The 19,098-nt window shown below is 41.2% G+C and overlaps 1 protein-coding gene across 2 annotated transcripts; it reads right to left on the bottom strand.

The window, feature by feature from the left end:
• Window positions 1-6,236: 6,236 nt before the first annotated feature.
• Window positions 6,237-18,595, bottom strand: F3 (coagulation factor III, tissue factor). 2 transcript variants are annotated; one of them, XM_077277512.1, is made up of 7 exons: window positions 18,356-18,550; window positions 12,856-12,967; window positions 11,209-11,402; window positions 10,442-10,629; window positions 9,401-9,551; window positions 8,452-8,495; window positions 6,237-7,375 (listed from the first exon to the last, which is right to left on the bottom strand). In XM_077277512.1, exons 1-7 carry the CDS (start codon window positions 18,417-18,419, stop codon window positions 7,355-7,357), a joined length of 774 nt encoding a protein of 257 aa, XP_077133627.1. In that variant the 5' UTR covers window positions 18,420-18,550; the 3' UTR covers window positions 6,237-7,354. The 2 variants fall into 2 exon arrangements, with proteins under 2 accessions (XP_077133627.1, XP_077133626.1); XM_077277511.1 differs by lacking the exon at window positions 8,452-8,495 and having other exon boundaries at window positions 18,356-18,595.
• Window positions 18,596-19,098: the final 503 nt, after the last annotated feature.

Below are 19,098 nucleotides of genomic sequence, written 5' to 3'. Positions count from 1 at the left end.
CGGATTGCGGTTTCCATAGGGTTTACATGTAAGTGTAAACGCAATGGAAACTGCTGCGGACCCGCAGCTGCAGATACGCTGCGGACCGCGGTAAAACCCACAAAGTGTGAACATGGCCTAAAGGATCCAGCTTCCAGAATATAATTTTTTATTTAATCCAATAAAAAAGTGAAAAAATATACAAACTTTGCAAAAGGTTGAAGTGAACACTTTCTATAAGAACAAACGCGTTTCAAACATTACAATGTTCTTCGTCCTGGTTCGAAATGCATCGGCTTTTATGAAGGGTATTCAGAAGGTGAAATCTCTGTTCCCCTGTACTTTACACCCTCTCCCCTGCTCCAGGGCTGAATCTCTGGTGCCACCCATGGTATCTGTTATCGTCTGCAGCGCTGACTTCACATCGACAGCGCTGCAGACAATTAGTGAGCTCAGCAGCTTATGGTTTCTACTCAAGCAGAGTCACTGAGCTAAGTTACTGACTGCAGCGCTGTCACCGATGTAATGATGAAGTCAGTAAGGATTTACAGCACTTTTACTTGGCGATATTTTGCATCAATATTTGTTAACAGACTCCAGGAGTGGATCCAAAACACAGAAGAGGTGAAAATCATTCAGTTATTATTTTTCTCAGTGTTTGCTCCTGTCTGTTTTTTAGCTGACATATACTGATGTAAAATACTGGCCAAAATACTCACTGTGTGAATGAGGCGAGGAAGCTGCTTGTAATCCTGCTGTAATATAAGTCTTTATTCCAATGATGAGTGCACACTTGCTTGTCTTCTCTGCTCCATGATATTCAGCAGAGCAGGAGCAACACCTGGGGCAAAACTGTGGCCGGCAGATGTCCGGCCCTATGACACAGTGACATGTGATGGACCCCCGACTCCCAAACAAAATGAATCACACAGACGCACACAAAATAAATACACGAAGCATTGTAATTAGGTGTCAATTGTTCTCAATTTTATTTACATTCACATGACACCAAAAATGGCACAACCCACGACTCACGAAGAGTCACCCTCCAGCACTCAGGAGAGGAAAAACCCCATGGTGGAAACCTCTAGGGAACGATGGCTGGAGGATCGCCCTTCCCTTGGGCTTAGAGAGTTCGTGCCGATATATAACAGATGTAACAAGTTTTAACATTTGTACATTTTACCAGATTTACAGAGAACGACATAACAAATATAGACTATAAATGTGATAAACCGGATGTGGGAGAGATCTGGCTGCGATATCGGTCACCACATTGGTTGTTAGACCCAATTTCAGTTGATCTGATTTCCCAGATGGATGAACCATTTCTTCCTTATTTCCTTACAGATTCAGGTCCACCTCTCATAGATTTAGACTTTTGATTACAGGGATTGTTCATAATGGATATCCCCTAATAGTAGAAATACCCCCTCCCCCTTCTCTCATCCCAATTTATCACCCATTAAAGTCATAGGTGCTTCCATGAACTCCCAAAGGAGAGCAGCTCTTTGTAGAGAGTAACAGAAGGGGATCCTGTGCTGGGCACCCCCCTCGGTTACCTTCCCATGCTCTGGGGGTGTCTAAAGCAGACAACCCCTTTCCCTGCTAGAACCTCCAAATTTCACCAAGGTCGGCACATTACGTGGGGTGGTCAAGCTCAACGTCCTCAGGCGCATCAGTAATGGCACTGATCGTGGCAGCGCGGCCTTCTATTATAGAATCTTCTTTATCACACCTGTTTATGACCTCATAACAGTTGTCATGGTTACTGCAGGGGCTATTACTGATGCAGGACCCAAGCATTAACCCTTTCATCATTGGTAATACACTTCATTATAGAGGCAAATAACTGCACTCGTTACCAAGCAGGCGCCTACCATTATGGCTTCCCTTAGGCACCATAAGAAATACAGATTAAACGTGCAAGTGTTTCAGGAGGGTTTTGCACTTTTTAAATCCAGAGATTGGATTTATAGCTAGCACTCTACACAGAAAAAAATAAGGGGAAATTACTTCTAAAATAATATTATAGGGAATTACATTTCAAGCATTTTCCTATTGTACAGTTCACATAATTACATAGGTTGAAAAAAAGACCTTAGGACCATCAAGTTCAACCTATCTTCAAAGTTATATATTTTATATTGCTAGATTCTTTATATCTCACAATGTCATGTTTTGTTAAAAAAGCATCCAGACCTTTTTTAAATGTTGTTATAGTAACTGCCATTACTAGTTCTTGTGGTCGGCATCCCAGTCTGACTGCTCTTACTGTAAAGAACCCTTTCCTATTTAGCTGCCATAATTGTCTTTCCTCCACGTGTAACAAACAGGCTCAGACTGGCCCACAGGGTAACAGGGGAACCCCCCCTGTGTGGATCTGGGCCCGCAACCCCACTGTATGGGCAGTACTTGGCATAATTCACTTGATTCACTCTGTACAGAAAAAAACCAGCATCTCATCATTTATTAACCACACTACCCAGTTTATCATTATATGAGCTATAAGTAAATTTGTGAACGAAGGTAGTATAATATTTGCATGCAGGTGAAAAGTGCCCCCCCAAAGTCAATGTTAGTGGTGGGCCCTTGTCACCCCAGTCCGACACTGGATCTACTGATTGCTGTGGTTTCAACTTGTAGAATCTATAAAGAACAGTTATTCGCACTTTAGCACGATTGTATTGAAGACACTGTATGTGAATTCCCAGATAGTATCTTCAATAGTGATGAGCGAATATACTCGTTACTCGAGATTTCTCGAGCATGCTCGGGGGTCCTCCGAGTATTTTTTAGTGCTCGGAGATTTAGTTTTTGTTGCCGCAGCTGAATGATTTACATCTGTTAGCCAGCTTGATTACATATGGGGATTCCCTAGCAACCAGGCAACCCCCACATGTACTTATGCTGGCTAACAGATGTAAATCATTCAGCTGCAGCAATAAAAACGAAATCTCCGAGCACTAAAAAATACTCGGAGGACCCCCGAGCGTGCTCGAGAAATCTCGTGTAACGAGTATATTCGCTCATCACTAGTCTTCAACAAAATGGCGCCGGATATCTTGGGATGCGCATGCGTTGACTCTGGCACTATTTTATAGAAGATTTCTACTACAACGTCAACATGGCGCGTGCGCACTGCTGCGTTGACCTTGTACTAATAACTTCAATAAAAGTCTGTATGGAGGCAGTGCACTCGCATATCATGCTATCCGGCGCCATTTTGTTTTTTAAAAAGACACTGTGTCTGCAGTTTTTTTATATACGGTGACTTCAACAAAATTGTGCTGGAGTCAGCACCAGTAAAAAAATGATTTTTAAGTGTCCTATTAGGTTATGTACAGACAACTTCTTTTTCAGGTGGATTTCACCTGGAAAAGTGCCGAAAACAATGGCAAAGCCTCCAACGAAGCAGGTACTGAAAAAAAAGAGTTCCAGCTTTTTTCTGAAGTCGCTTCACCTAGGATAATCTTGTTGGGTCTTATAGATGTCGTATGCACGTACCTTGAGTGTATTGTGAGGCAGTGACCAATGTTATATATGATGGTCGCTATGTGTCCCCCCAGGATGTGTAAAGAAGCATATGGAGGCCGTGGGAGTGCATGGCAGTCACAGGCATAGCTGTGATTGCAAGGCAAAATAGAAGCAAGTGTTGATCTTGGGCCAGCTATTTGTCCAAGCCAGATTTAAGAAAACCTGCCATGGGCTTTTATTTTTTAAATGGACTGCAGGATTGTAGTGGGCGATCCATTTCCTCCCCCGGCCCCAGGCTTTCCATGTGGCCTACGGACACAGGTTCTTTTGTAAAAACCCTGCAGCAGAGGTTGCGTATGTCAGTTTGGTCTTGCAAACAGGCAGAGCAGAAGACTCTGTAGAGCTCAACCTGTGTAAGGCAACACAGGGAAGTGAAGCCAAGAGTCCTGGCACCATCAGCATACATGGCGGTGCAGTCGTCCATGGCAACTGGTTACGGACTGTCTTTTGTGATCCGGAGGATACAGCGTACTGTGTGAGTTTGGTCATTAAACACGTTTTGCTGTGAACTTTCCCTGTGGTCACTCTGTCACACTGACCCAACCCTGCTGCACTACAGTATGTACATACAGAATTGTTTGAGAAGAAACTGAGAAAATTCTCCAAATCCTCCTAAAAAATCTTTTTAGGTTCTATACAGTTTCTGCTCCACAAGCTCAGCAAAATGATTCAGTGTGCACATACCCTAAGGGTATGTGTCCACGTTCAGGATTTGGTCAGGATTTTACATCAGTATTTGTAAGCCAAAACCAGGAGTGGGTGATAAATGCAGAAGTGGTGCACATGTTTCTGTTATACTTTTCCTCAAATTGTTCCACTCCTGGTTTTGGCTTACAAATACTGATGTAAAATACTGACCAAATCCTGATGCAATCCTGAACGTGGACACATACCCTAAGGGGTGTGCAGAAACTCTCAAATCAATACTCGAGTTGGAACAGAAGCTCTCCAAAAATCAAATAAAGAACTCCGTGATGCTTTCACCATTAGTCTCTTTCCTGAGCTTTTAGAGTGAAAATTCCAAGTGTTAGAGGAGAGTTTGGAGAATTTCAGCTAAAAACAAAAACGTGAACACACTCTTAGAATGAACATATTTGCCAATGGTCCCAGATTTCTCAGTACACAAGAGGGCAGACTTTATGCACAATCTGCCCCAAAGAGGGTATTTTTGGACTGACTCGGGGTATTACTGAGAGGATCTGGGGGCATTCTGATGGTGGGACTTAAACATCTTCAATAATGTTTGCAATTATGGAGTTAAAGAAGGCTGTGATCCATTTGGGACCCCAATCCCCTGGCCATAGAAAAGAGAAGTTACAAAGAACACCTCTCTGGATGACCAAACCAACATTACATATACTGTCCATTGATTTGAGTGGGCGTTGTGTAATGCTTAACTTTCCCCTGTGGTAGAGCTGCAGGGAAACTTAGCACTTCCTGCCGGAGACAACCGCTAATTAGATCGAAACGTCAGAATCTGCTCATTGTCAGATAATAACAAGTAGAGAAAACAAAGGAATTGTCTTACGCCCAAAAAAGAAAACTAAGCGCACTCCCAACAGACGCAGCAATGATTACAAGACTCCTTTATATTTCCCATTCACCTTTATTTTGAAAATAAATCCTATAAAAATAAGTTACTTCCTTTTACAAATAGAAATATAATCCATCATCTCATAATAACCATAAAAAAATCATATATTATATAAATAGTACCCATGATCATCAATGTAGAAAAGTAATCACCAAACACAATATCCTATGTACGTCCCTTTATAAAAATACAATATTGTCCCGATAAGTGCTTTGTGTCCGGCGTAGACACGTCTATGCATCTCCCATGCAGGGTGAGGTCCCGCAGCGATTTTCAGGTAGTGTTTTTTAGATCAATGTGGCAGGAGCTGTGTACTTTTACAGTAGTGTTAATCTTAAGGTATCTATATTGTTTCACAAGTAAAGAAGCAGCTTCGTAATATCCATGAGTGGGTTTCACCACGAGTACCTAACGAGTAAGGGGCTCCGTCAGACGGCAGCGATTTCTCTGGTATGGTCCAGTTTTCATTGGGGTTCGGTCACTTTTTCTTGTATGGGGGGGGGGGGTGGTGGAATTTTTCAATCTTCTAGAGGTCAGTAAAAACTGGAAAACACATGGATGGCATCTTGAATTGGTTATTTTTAGTGATGAGCGAATATACTCATTACTCGAGCACGCTCGGGTGTCCTCGGAGTATTTTTTAGTGCTCGGAGATTTAGTTTTCATCCCCGCAGCTGAAAGATTTACATCTCTTAGCCAGCATAAGTACATGTGGGGATTCCCTAGCAACCAGGCAACCCCCACATGTACTTATGCTGGCTAACAGATGTAAATCATTCAGCTGCGGCAATAAAAACGAAATCTCCGAGCACTAAAAAATACTCGAAGGACCCCCGAGCGTGCTCGGGAAATCTCGAGTAACGAGTATATTCGCTCATCACTAGTTATTTTGCCTAGTTACTTTGTAAAAAAAAAACAAAAAAAAAACGCAACATGATTTGTTATGGACCAATCGGGATTATTTTCAATGTTGTCGACTATAAAAGAAAAAAAAACAAACAAACAAAACTTTTGGGGGTTTTTATGTGATGCTGTATGAATGAAAAGGAACACTCGAAACCTGTGCCAAGCCCAGTGCACGGTCTGAAGAGGAAAGTGCATGTTACCAATATACTTTCTGGTGATCTTTTGTTAAATTTCAATAGCACTAATGGTTAAAATTGCAAAGTACTTGTAGAAAAAAAACAAACAAAAAAAAGATAGCATCGGAAAGTGCATAGTTTGGTCTAACGCCCATGGCGCTAGTCCAAACCTAATTTTTTAGTAGTGCCTCACCACCACCGTCAGGCAGGAAGGACACGTGACCACAACCCTTTACGTCTGTGTCATGCACCATCCTTTATGTCTATTGCAGGCACTTACAGTTTCTATGTATTTCCTACAATGTTCTTTCAAGTGAAAAGGATTAGTCTGAGCGTCAATGGAAAACGGGAATGAGTCCCTGCTCATCCACCAGAGTGATGTCAAATCTTGATTAATAAAGCCTGCCGATACGGAAAGTAGAATCGCTGCCAATGGGTTGACTACTAGAGTCCGATTGCTAGAGCCTGGTAATAGGCAAAGTATAGGGGGTCAAAGCAAATGTCAACCACAGTGGTCTAATATATTCTGCTAGGTTGACGTGGGGAAAAAATAAAACATATTTCCTGTAGGATTTGTAATCCTGAAGAAGAGCATCGCCAATCACCGGTAGCTTCTTATTTCGCCACCTCCATAGACTTCTATGGTCAGCGTACCACTGCATTTCCCATATTAGGAAATATCACAATATGCTAAATATTGTTGTACCTAGTAGTGCTTTCAGAGTAACATATTATTTATTTTACTATTATTATCCTTGGAAATTCCTGATTCAGCGCCAAGTCCAGTAGAGCTGACAATGCCCAATGGTCTCCACCGACGACACACAGCGTCCATCATCATGTAGTGTTACATCTATTGGAATGTGTTCTGAACTTGTACCCTGTCAAATGTTGACGTGATCAAGAAATATAACAAATCGAGAAGTTTCACAGAAACTAGGAAAGTCTTTTGCTGCGCGGAGAGCAGCAGGTAGTGTGCACTGCAGAGTCCATGAGAGCAGTAGTCCATCCGCATATGGGGGGGTTAATGTAACCCTCGTCTATACATCATTTAGCGGCGTTGTCTCCTTGGTCTTCATTCTTTGCCCTTTTCCGCATTTGCAGAGGACCACTGACAGCACTATTATTAACACGATAAGAGCCACCGCTATTCCTACCGCAACTAATATAGTAATGTCCAAATCTGGAAAGACAAAAGCGAGACAAAGAAGCGTTAGATGAAGTAAAAAAACCCACAAGAATATTAACTTTATATAGGCATGCATTAAATATATGTATCTCATGTACCGTCAAGATACATATGGGGGTTATTCCCTTTTTCACCAAAGCTCCACCTCCTATTAGCAAAATATTCCATTCTAGTTCTAGAGGATTTATAATATTCATGGGAGGCAGAAACGTCGTACCTTGTGTCATAGCAATACCTGAATGCATGATGTAGCTACCACATGTCAGGACACATGTGATGCACGGCCCATTGAAGAGGTTTTTCCATCTCAAACACCCTGTAAATTTGCCAGCTTTGGGACCCCCACCTACTGAAAAAATTGGCGGTGCACTGATGCCCATTTGGCCAGATGAATCCAAATGCAGACTTAATGGAGAGGTGGCTGTGCATGAGTGGCAATTCGCATTCACATCTATGGGTGTGTGCACACAAAGTTTCTTTTTTTGAGTGGTTTTGGAGCAGAAACTCTCCTAATCCTCCTCAAAAACTCAAAACATTGGATGGAGATTCTGGAAAAATAAAAGTGTGCATATAACCTAAAGTAATAAAAAAAAAAAAACAACTTCTAAAGACTTGGACGGAAATTGCCAAACACATGTAGAGTCATCCTTCCATCCACTGTGCCTGGATGTGGCTGTAGAATGGGGACATCTTCTAGACAGGTTGGCTCCCAGTGGTGGCATCACCACCTACAACGTATTAATGGCGCATCCCGGGGATAGGTCATGAGTGTCTGAAATGGTAAAAGCTTTGGGCCCATAGTTGTTGCTTGAGCTTAATATACACCGCCCCCGGACAACTCCACTAATTAGTAAGATAGGAAGCCACAACACATTACAAGTAATGTGTTGGTAAGAGGGGGGCAGAAAAACAGCAGAACTCGTGGGAACAGAGAGGAGTCTATGTGGAAGCACATTTGACTTATTGACCTAGTTGCGTGGGAATGGACTGCAAAGAATTAATAAAAGTGTTATGCAATAGGACCCAACTCCCACATGTCTACCGAGGTCATACGAGAGGAGTCAACTTACAATGAGGCACAACACTCCAGTGGAGGGTAAAAACCCACTGGCAGCTGGAAAGCAAAAGCAAATTCAGAGTCGATGACATGTACATTGGCGTAGACATTAAAAGTAGAAATGCTTCTCCAAGGATCCATAAAAATTGCAGGGGGTTAAAACTTTTCAGGAATTACAATGTATATATTTTTTTAAACTTACATGGTTAGTCACAACTTTGAAAGTTAGTAGCTAGCCACAGGATCGGTGAGAACTTTTATTACTGGGGGCCCGACTGCTGGGACTCAAATTAATCCCAAGAATGGGCTTATGAAAAGGACCACCGAAATGAAGTAGCGCCTGAGAAAAAAACGTCTTGTTTATCATCTACGGGACTGAGGGAGAAAGCAGAATGCTGACAGTCCCATAATCAATGAATGGAATGGCGAAATTCATGGCGCTAGTGTGACTCCATATGAAGGCATGACATGGTGGGTTATGGCGGTCTAGAACATATCCTATGAGTTTTCTCTGCTTGTAAGGAAAATGACGCCTTTCTCAAAAATAAAGATAAACTATATAGGGGCTATATAAAAATAAATAAATAAAATGGGGCTTTAGGATTCTTTTTTCTTTTTTTTAACACAAATCCTTGAGTAAATCAATCTTTACAGGTGGAGCTTTAATTAATAGCAGATCAGATCATGTACAGGAGGTGACATAGAAAAAATGCAATAAATGCTGCTCCACCTGCAAGTCTAGGAAAAGGTTCCCAACATGATCCTCATACCGTAGCACACAGGTGCCTTGTTTTCTATGGCACATTCCATTACGGATCACTGTCACAGTCACTCGACCTGATCTATTGGAGAGGCAGCCAGTTTATTCTTCCAACACATTCTTTCTTAACTTTTTGAGCAGAATGTTTTGATAGCAAAAAATAAAAACAAACAGAACACAAATATTTTATTTGGATACATACCTCCACCATTTGATGATGTGCATATTTCCTCCGAGTTTTGGCTCACACGGTTGTTAATGCGAGATGGAACTGATGCCTGGACATAGAAGCAATAAGCTTCACCTTTATCGGTATTTATGACAATGTCATTGGTGGTGGAGGATTGGGACTTCTGCGAAGACAATCAAAAAAACAAAATAAATTGCAGACAAATCGGCAACATTGCAAGTTAGTCATCTTTTACCAGATTATTGTACGGTGTCTTATGTAAAGCAAGCACTTGCCAGAATGCAGCTCAAAGCATGCTCTATACAAAAAAGTGTGAGGAATGGTTGAATATTTCAAGCATTAAAATTGTAAATTATATATGCGCCAACATCGGATCAGAATGAGATTTCATATTAAAGAAGCACTCCTCCTCCTCCCATCAAAGTTTTTATCCTCTTAATATATTACAATAATCCTATTATATAGTACGGTGTACTTACAATTGCTCATTTTGCCTTTCTACCCAGCTAATTCTTCTCTTTTTCTTCTTTATGTAGAAACATGAAGTCTATTTTCCTTCCCTCCTCTTCAACTCCTGACTTAGTTGCCCTCCTCCCCCACCACGGAATTTGCAGTGATGTATTGTTAGTTTGCTTACTGTAAGTGATATCTGTAATTTGTATGTAACCCCTTCTCATGTACTGCACCATGGAATCAATGATGCTATAGAAATAAATAATAATAATGTAGAATTGTAGTTCTAATGATGACTCATGCAGGGAAAGAGTTCCTGTTTCTACATAGCGCCAAGAAGGATTCATGGCCCATACTCAAATGAAAGCACCTTGAGCACCTTTTACAAAATTACTAGGTTCCTGTGATGTTATGACATTGTCATGATGTCAAGGACCTAGTAAGAGCAAGATGGACCCATGGTTCAGGCATTTAGGTGATGGCCAAGGAGGGTCTGGCTGCCATGAAGTATGAACAATGCATGACCAAGGCATGTAGTATGAATTTTTGTTCCTCTCTTCGGACACGATAATATGATAATATATAAGGGCCTCTGCTTACCTTTCCTGTGCTGGAAGCCTTCCTGTAGTATAGTGTATAGGCAAAGTCATTTTGAAACATATCCCGCACTGTGATCTGAGCGTTGTTAGCATTTCTGTAGGGTGTTGGGGTATCTCTGACAACTACAGTGAGACGGCTGTGGTCTTTATCAAATGTGTAGTTTTGTATTTTCGGTCTTCCAATTCTTGCTACAATGAAAAAAGAAACAAGATGACGTAAGCAATGGAAACCAAGGAATATTATAGAATTATTACAAGAATATTTGCCCCCCCAAAATATTAAAAAAATATAAAGCATAATCTATGTTTTGAAAGTTCAACTCTATGTCTTTGAAAGGTATGGATCTGCTGATTCTGACGAATAACACAACTTAGGGGGTTGCCTAAATTTTTAGGGTATGTTTGGATCCAAATATTGGGAAGTCAGTGCGGTCGGAGAGAAAACCAACTCTCCGACACGTCATCTGATGAGGCCAGAAGCAAAATCACTTACTATCAAAGCGGATCCTAATTAAAATCAGGTTGAAAAATCGGAAAAACCCTTTAATCGATCAGTTGTGCGTGACATCCAACAGGAAGCTGGTTCACATATGCAATACATAAGGACTAAAACCGAAAAAAACCACCACAACAACTCAATAGAAAAATAAGAAACAGATCCTTCAATAATTTGACGAGAACAGCACAATTATAGTAATAAGGTTTCATCTTCATTTATTGCAGATTTATTGACCCCCACGTTGTCTTTAGAGTATAATGAACACATACTTTGGAGATAAGGTGTGAAAGTTGGTCCTTCCGCATAAGGAAACTCTTCAGCAACAACTTCGGACGATGATGGTCTGATTTCCGAAACAATCCGAACTTCATAAGTGCTGTTAATATCGTTCACAAGATCTGAAACATCGCATGTGGTCTCCGTGGTGTATGGACACTTCTTCTTCCAGTCTTGAAAAAGTGGACTAAAAAGACAAAAAAGAGATTTCGATGTCATCATTCATTCTTTATTGAAGACGTTAGTTGACATTTCTTTATCGCTATGTATAGGATGGCTGCCAGATTACCATGGACAACCTGAGACTTCCGTAAAAACAAAGCGAAAAGATCACTTCACAGATATCCTAAAAAATGCCAAACTAATGGGTATGACAACCATACACAATTAATGGTCCCTCTGAAGTGGTGAAAAAGTATTTTGCACATAATGAATATATATGGTTGGTTGTCAGTTCTCGTTCAACCCAGTCGCAGCAAAGAGGACCAACATTTCTGCTTTCTCCTGGGAAGATCAGATCAGTCCGACAAACACCAAACTAATCTGGAATCTCAAAAACCCAGAAGTAGAGGACAGGCCAAAAATATCCAATTACGGGACCACCAGCGCATATTTCATGTTAGAATTCTACTTGTAGATGTTCTCCATCGTCAGCAAATACATTTTATACAATTTCTTACCATCCTATAATGCAGACTGTCTAATGTATAAAGTTTTGAGAAAAAGTTTTAGGCAGGTGTGGGGGAAAAAAAAATGCAATGTAAGAATTTTTTAGTTTTTAAATCAAAGGGAAAAGCTAGCGCTTTTGTTAATTCACATTGCATTTTGTTAAAAATACTTTTTTTTTACTATTTTTAAAGCATTTTTGCAGTATTTTTCCAACTCCTGCCTTAAACCTTTGCACAGGGTTGTGTGCCGTCATTCCTACACCTATTCTGTAACTTATGAACCAGTTTCACGGATCCTTTGAGTCATAAATCCGCAGTAAATGTGGAATGCACGTTATCGTATTACCTCGCAGCTCTTCTCATTCCTTCTAATGTAAAACTTCACGAGTACTTGTAACATAACATGCAGGAACAAGCTCGCACCAAGACTACCCCTACATTATGCCAATACCTCCACTATCCGCCTGTACACAGTAATCTAGAACAAATGTTACACACCTAAAAAAAAAAAAAAAAAGAGCAGAGATCCTGACAGAGCAACCGCCATCCAGCTATTCCAGCAAATCATTGACAGACAAGTATTGTCAGATAAGTCCACCAGCAAACTTATGAAATAGAAGCTGTGATTAATGAATAATTTGTAGTGCCTCCGGGGTGAGTTGTCAGTGTGGAAGCCATAGCCAATACTTTCTCACAAGGGGTGCCACCTAGCTTTACCAAAAACCAATATAACTTGTTAGTTATATCTTTTTCTAACTTGAAAGTCTGGATCACCATCTATGAAATGTAGAGGTAACGTAGCTCCTTGCGGAGAGTGACATGTCAAGTACTCCGAGAGAGAGCCTGCAGATTGAGATTTTGGCTTGTTTCCCAAGTTACGTGACAAGGCTCGTTAGAAGGTCGATATTGACTTTTAGCTCCTCTCTAGAGAGACAATTTGATCATCATTTCATAGATACGTTTATCACTCACCTTCTCAGCAAAACACTGTACATATAGTTTGTAGGTTTGGGATTCCAGTCTAAAATGGTTTTAAAGTTGATGGATGACCAATTTATGTCTGTTGCCGTGGGAAAGTTCACATCTACAAAAGAAGAATGGCATTTTAAGGGTTAACAAGCTCCCGTTTCAATTCTACAACTGAAAAGGAAGTAAGCGAGTTACTAACTAAACGCAAGCGTGGTTTTACGATGGTCGATGCAGAAGAATATTGTCATTATTTATCACGATTGCATCAATGGTCCTAATATAGTGACCCAATATAGTCAGAAACATCTCCGGTCACATTAGGGTATGTTCCCAAGGTCAGGAACCGGCAGCGCTTTGGACGCAGCTCATGTCTGCCCTGTCCAAAGTGCTGCCAACTTTCGAACGCAGGTGATTCCGCATGTGTTCATTGAACCGTGCGGAATCACTGCATCCTATACATTGGACGGTGATATTTATCTTACGGAGATGGAGCGTCTCCACAAGATAAATAGGCATGCTGCGGTCTAGAAAGATGCGCCGCATGTCTGTCTCTGCAGGTGGGCCGGAGGCTTCCCTGCACGCATAGTGGAGATGGGATTTCTTCAAATCCCATACACTATGCTGTAACATCTGGACGCTGTGGGTTCGACGCTGTGGATTTACACAACGTCCAACCCACAGCGTTTCCTGACCGTGGGAACATACCCTTAGAGATTTGCGGTGTTGCTCTGCCATTTAGGGGATGTGCATACAATGTCTTTTTTCAGGTTGAACCCACCTGAAAAGCGGCAAAAAAAAAAAAAAAAAGCCAATGAGAACGAACATATGCACTGCAATGTCAAAATATCTTGCTGTGAATACGTGCTATGTTTTATGACTTCTAAGTGCTTCAGGCTACGAAAGCAGTGAAGTGGCTAAAAGAAGTGACCGGTCACTCCTTCTGGTGGCGTCTGCTTGGAAACTACTGTCATGTTATATGAAATTAAAGAAAAAAAAAAAAAAATTAAAAGGCCACAAAATGCTTCCAAGAAGATGATTGGGAAAGGGGGAGAAGTCAATTAAAAAAATAAATAAATAGAAAGTCGTCTGCTTCAAAAACAATGCTGGAATGCTGGCGTCTAAGACGTCATGTGCACATACCCTTATCTCTTTTCAGATTGTCTATTTATGAACAGAAGCTGCACCGTGGGAGATATACGGATTCCTTTACTAAAGGATATAGCGACCATAAACTTCATAAACTCCCAAGAGTGAGAAAAGAAAGTTTATCGGGTCATTCCACAAAAATATCAACAAAATAAGCCTAAAAAGAGATTTTGATGTTCGGCGTCAAGCGTAATTTTTCATCATGTGTTAGGTCATGGCACAAGCAGTGGTGGACACAGACCAAAGACGGCCCCAGTGCAAGTACAATACATGGCACTTCGTAGCCCAATTCCACCTGCTTTAGGGGGTTTAAATGGCCCCTTACCTCTTGGGCCCTTGGGCACAAAATATTGTGAACTAATGCAAAGTTAATAAATCTCACTTCATTAAGTAAAAATAAAAGGTTAATCTGAATTAATAATTAATCAGATTTCACATTTTGCTGCATGTACACAAATACTGGCGACCAACAAGGAAATCTGACAATAGATATCAGCCGGTATGAGCTCCGGCTGCACAATATCCTGTACTGCTTTCCAAGAGCTAAACAAGGCATAAAGATGGAGGCACAAAGATGGAGGCACAAAGATGGAGGCATAAAGATGGAGGCATAAAGATGGAGGCATAAAGATGGAGGCACAAAGATGGAGGCACAAAGATGGAGGCACAAAGATGGAGGCATAAAGATGGAGGCATAAAGATGGAGGCATAAAGATGGAGGCACAAAGATGGAGGCACAAAGATGGAGGCACAAAGATGGAGGCACAAAGACGGAGGCACAAAGACGGAGGCACAAAGACGGAGGCATAAAGACGGAGGCACAAAGACGGAGGCACAAAGATGGAGGCACAAAGATGGAGGCACAAAGATGGAGGCACAAAGACGGAGGCACAAAGATGGAGGCATAAAGATGGAGGCACAAAGATGGAGGCACAAAGATGGAGGCATAAAGATGGAGGCACAAAGATGGAGGCACAAAGATGGAGGCACAAAGATGGAGGCACAAAGATGGAGGCACAAAGACGGAGGCACAAAGACGGAGGCACAAAGACGGAGGCACAAAGATGGAGGCACAAAGATGGAGGCATAAAGATGGAGGCACAAAGATGGAGGCAGTACATTTCTAATTGAAGGATATTGTTGGAAAAGTGCTGATGATTTACTTCCAAATCAAACTTAGTTTCTAGTCATTGCTACTTTACTATAGTTCACAAAATATGAAAAAGGCAACACAAAACTATCGTCATATTGATTGCTATGAAAACATACACTAAATGCAGCTATTTATATTTACTATCAATGCGTCATCTGTGTCTAAAATGCCAAAAATAAAAAGTCCAAGCTTCTCCTACTGATTAACTAGTCGAAAATGTAGAGGACTCTGAGGACATAAAATGGGATCTATGAGGTTTTGGTTGTTTTGCAGACACTGCAAAAAAATAAAATAAAAATATGGGTAAGTGAACAGCTTTAAAGCCTATAAGTCCATGTTCCAATGATGAGTTTTTGATGTTGCAGATTTTCGAAAAAACGCCAATAACTTATTTTACTTAATAGGTGGAGAAAATCTGCAACATCAAACACTCACTTTAGCAACAGAGGCTAATGGGTGCATGTTTTATCCATGAAAAATCCATCTAAATGACGCCATAGAAAGTGGCAAACTCTTACATTCATCAGCCATTGCACTGAAAACAAAGTGGTTACATTAACGGGAATTTAAAGGAGAATGGCGGATAGGAAAATTTCTTCTGAATCATTAATATTCACAATAAATCCCAATTAAATATAATTAATATCTATCTATCTATCTATCTTGATACTATACAATTCACTACATACAACTACATACAGATTTATATATGACCAAGAGAAATTCTAAAAAAAAAAACACTTAAAGATGCAAAATTAGGTATCTCACCATATTCAAGGGGAGAATATTATTCTAGCTCACCCCCAGCACACCTATTAATATATAGAGACCATCTAACTAAAACAAACAATGAGCACTGATAGTAAATAAATAGTAAAGGATGCTAAAACATTTTGATTAAATAAATCTACTTTCTTATTTATTGTCCTGGTTGCTGCACACGTCTTTATGTAATTAATCCCAATGACATGAGGTTGTGTTCTTGAGGGGCACATGTCCCCCCCATACAACCAGAGTCTTCCTGTCCAGTAATCTCACCAATGAACGTCGCACCCGGCCTCTTCCCAAACTGTACAGAACAATTTCGTGCCCGCTGCGACGCCACAGATGCAATAGCATCATGTGAAATGTCTCAGGAGAATGGCGAATATGTGAAGATATTATTTTTGCATTCATTGTGCAAGACCTTGGGGTAACGGACCCTTAGAAGAGGCCTCGTTTCACAATTCTCTCCATGGACTTAGCTTCCGCTTGTAAATGTAAAACATACGGAGTTAATTAGGGGTCACAATAAAACTGCGTCCTCCTGAGAGCGCGGATCCGACTTCAAATGATCCCTGGAAATGATTTTCTCCCTTGAGAACATGTCTAACATTGCAGAACGCCGACTAAGTGTCCGTGCCCAATCACAGACGTCGCGGCCTCGGTTGTGTAGAATGCGCCACATGTTCTCGCTGTGACGTGAAGGATATAGGGCGGTATATTTAATACCCGGGGCCACAGAATGTGAGAGCACAGAGTACCGATACCATGGCAGGCAGCATCTACCAGGACGGGGAAATGGAGAGAAAGCCCAGATCTCCTGCAGCCATGTCCCTGCTCACAGCATGGAGAGAGTGTTTTAGGATTATTTCTATGCAACGTGGAGCTGTACCTTGACAGGTGTATACAGGGACAAGGAGGTGCTATACGATAATTACCCCTCAAGAGTCATCTGGGTGGGGCCAATTAGAAGACACGTGCAATCCCATGCCCTTCGTTTCTTGATAGATGCCCCATAGGCTGGAAGGTGGGGTGGTGCTGGGGGTGCACAAAGTTCCAACTTAGCTCTTTGTTTAGATGACATTACAGCTATCTGGAAATGATGTATCCCATGTGGAGGGTCATTAGGCCAAACTCTTGCAATCTCTGGTAATCCCAAGTTTAGACCCTTCAAAACACTTTCTATGAAAGATCCAGTCACCGTGAAAATGTCATCCATTCTGCAGGCACCATGTCAGAGCAGGGGGAAGGGAGCAGACTGATATATAGTTTTAAGAGAAAATGTTCAGTGTAACCCATGAATTTATCATGTAATCCTCTGCTCTTTCCGGATTTCCAATCCAATGGGCGGTCCTCTCAGTGACTGCTCTGTATGTACACTATAGCTGTCAGTCACTGATCGGTCCAGTGGGCGGTCCTCTCAGTGACTGACAGCACGCTCTGTATGCACACTATAGCTGTCAGTCACTGATCGGTCCAGTGGGTGGTCCTCTCAGTGACTGACAGCACGCTCTGTATGCACACTATAGCTGTCAGTCACTGAGAGGACCGCCCACTGGACCGGATATCCCAGAAACAGCCGAGGATTAAATGATGGGAACACAGGTTATACGGAATATTTTCTCATAAAATGATATATCAATCTGTTCAGCTCTCTCAGCTCTATAACATGCTGCCTGCAGATTGGACAGCAATTTCTATGGGATATTGAGGTTTAAGTGTTTTTTTTCCTGCAGAACTTGAGAAAAACGAAAAAAAAAGTGCACATTGCCTCTTTGAAGCGGACCCTGATGAAATCTGCTCAAAACTAAGCATTGTCAAATCAAAAGACTGAAAAGAGAGAAAAAAAAAACTTTTCCAAAACAATTCTAGAAAACACTTCAGGTATGATCAGACAGGTTTATTCATTTAAAAATCCACATTGGAGGTTTTATATCTGGATTTAGAAGTCAGTCTGGTTCAAAATATACAGACAAAAAACCCTCCCAAGTCTGTATACCGTACAGGTAAAGAAAACCTCTAGATAAAGGGGCGTCCTGTAAAGAAGCTGGTGCTTGAAAAACTTGTCTCTAAAAAAAACTCTGAACATAAACTTTCCATCTTTTATGTAGCAGCCCAATGTTATATGACATATGAGAGTGTGGAGTGATAGATCGGTATATAATAATAATAATATAATAATAGTATATAACATGTAATGTAATATTATACAGGGAGATCAGAATGAGTTCCCAGGATCTAGGGCTCCTGTTCTTGGCCTTCAGTGTCAGGTCCTCATGTGGTCAAGGAACATTCAGAACATTAGAACTTCTAGAAATATTTACATCAATATAATAACTGAACAACAATGATTAGATTACTGATACTCATCACTTTATATATAATCCAGGGGGTGTAATGGAAGGATCATGACACACTCTGATTACAGGCTGGTGGTCTCACCTAGTGCGGAGGTCCTCTGCCAGCAGGACACAGCCACCAGCAGCAGAATCTGTAGACAGCGCATGGTGTGATGTAATCCGGGGTGATGAGATTAGGGCGGTAGTCCTGGGGCTCTGGTAATCCGGGGGTAGCCGCTGACACTGCAGAGTAGATGATCCTGTCAGTCCTCCCGGACTCCGCTGCTGTGAGGAGCTGTGTGTGACTTGTCCTGCCCGCTGCGCTCTTTATACTCACCTGACTGGGAGGAGAGTCCGGCCTGACTCACTGTGCAGCTCTTCCTGTCATTACCGCTCTGTGCCGCCAGAGGCCGCTCTCTGCGCTAATTACTTCTACAAATTGCAGAAGTTCGGAGTCGCCTGTAGCCAAAAGTTCTGTGTGATCAGGAGACAGACAGCGGTCACTGGTGAGAAAGGGCGAATCACGTCTGGACTGCAGTCTATATTAGGACTCATAGCTGTCTGCTATCTGATACCTGTCTATTATCCCTCAGAATATAGTCCTATCTAGCTATTTGCTATCTATTATCTATCGATCTATTTATGCATTCATCTATTATCTATCTACTATCTATCTATTATCTATCTGCTATCTATCTATCTATCTAGTCATTTGTCTATTATCTATCTATTTATCCATTCATCTATCTATCTATCTATCTATCTATCTATCTATTATCTATCTATCTATCTATCTATCTATCTATCTATCTATCTATCATTCATCTATTATCTATCTATCTATCT

This window comes from Ranitomeya variabilis, chromosome 8 (genome assembly GCF_051348905.1).
Source record: "Ranitomeya variabilis isolate aRanVar5 chromosome 8, aRanVar5.hap1, whole genome shotgun sequence".
Lineage (NCBI taxonomy): Eukaryota > Metazoa > Chordata > Amphibia > Anura > Dendrobatidae > Ranitomeya > Ranitomeya variabilis.
Note: the sequence above shows the minus strand (reverse complement) of the source record. Positions and strands in the feature narration are given on the sequence as shown.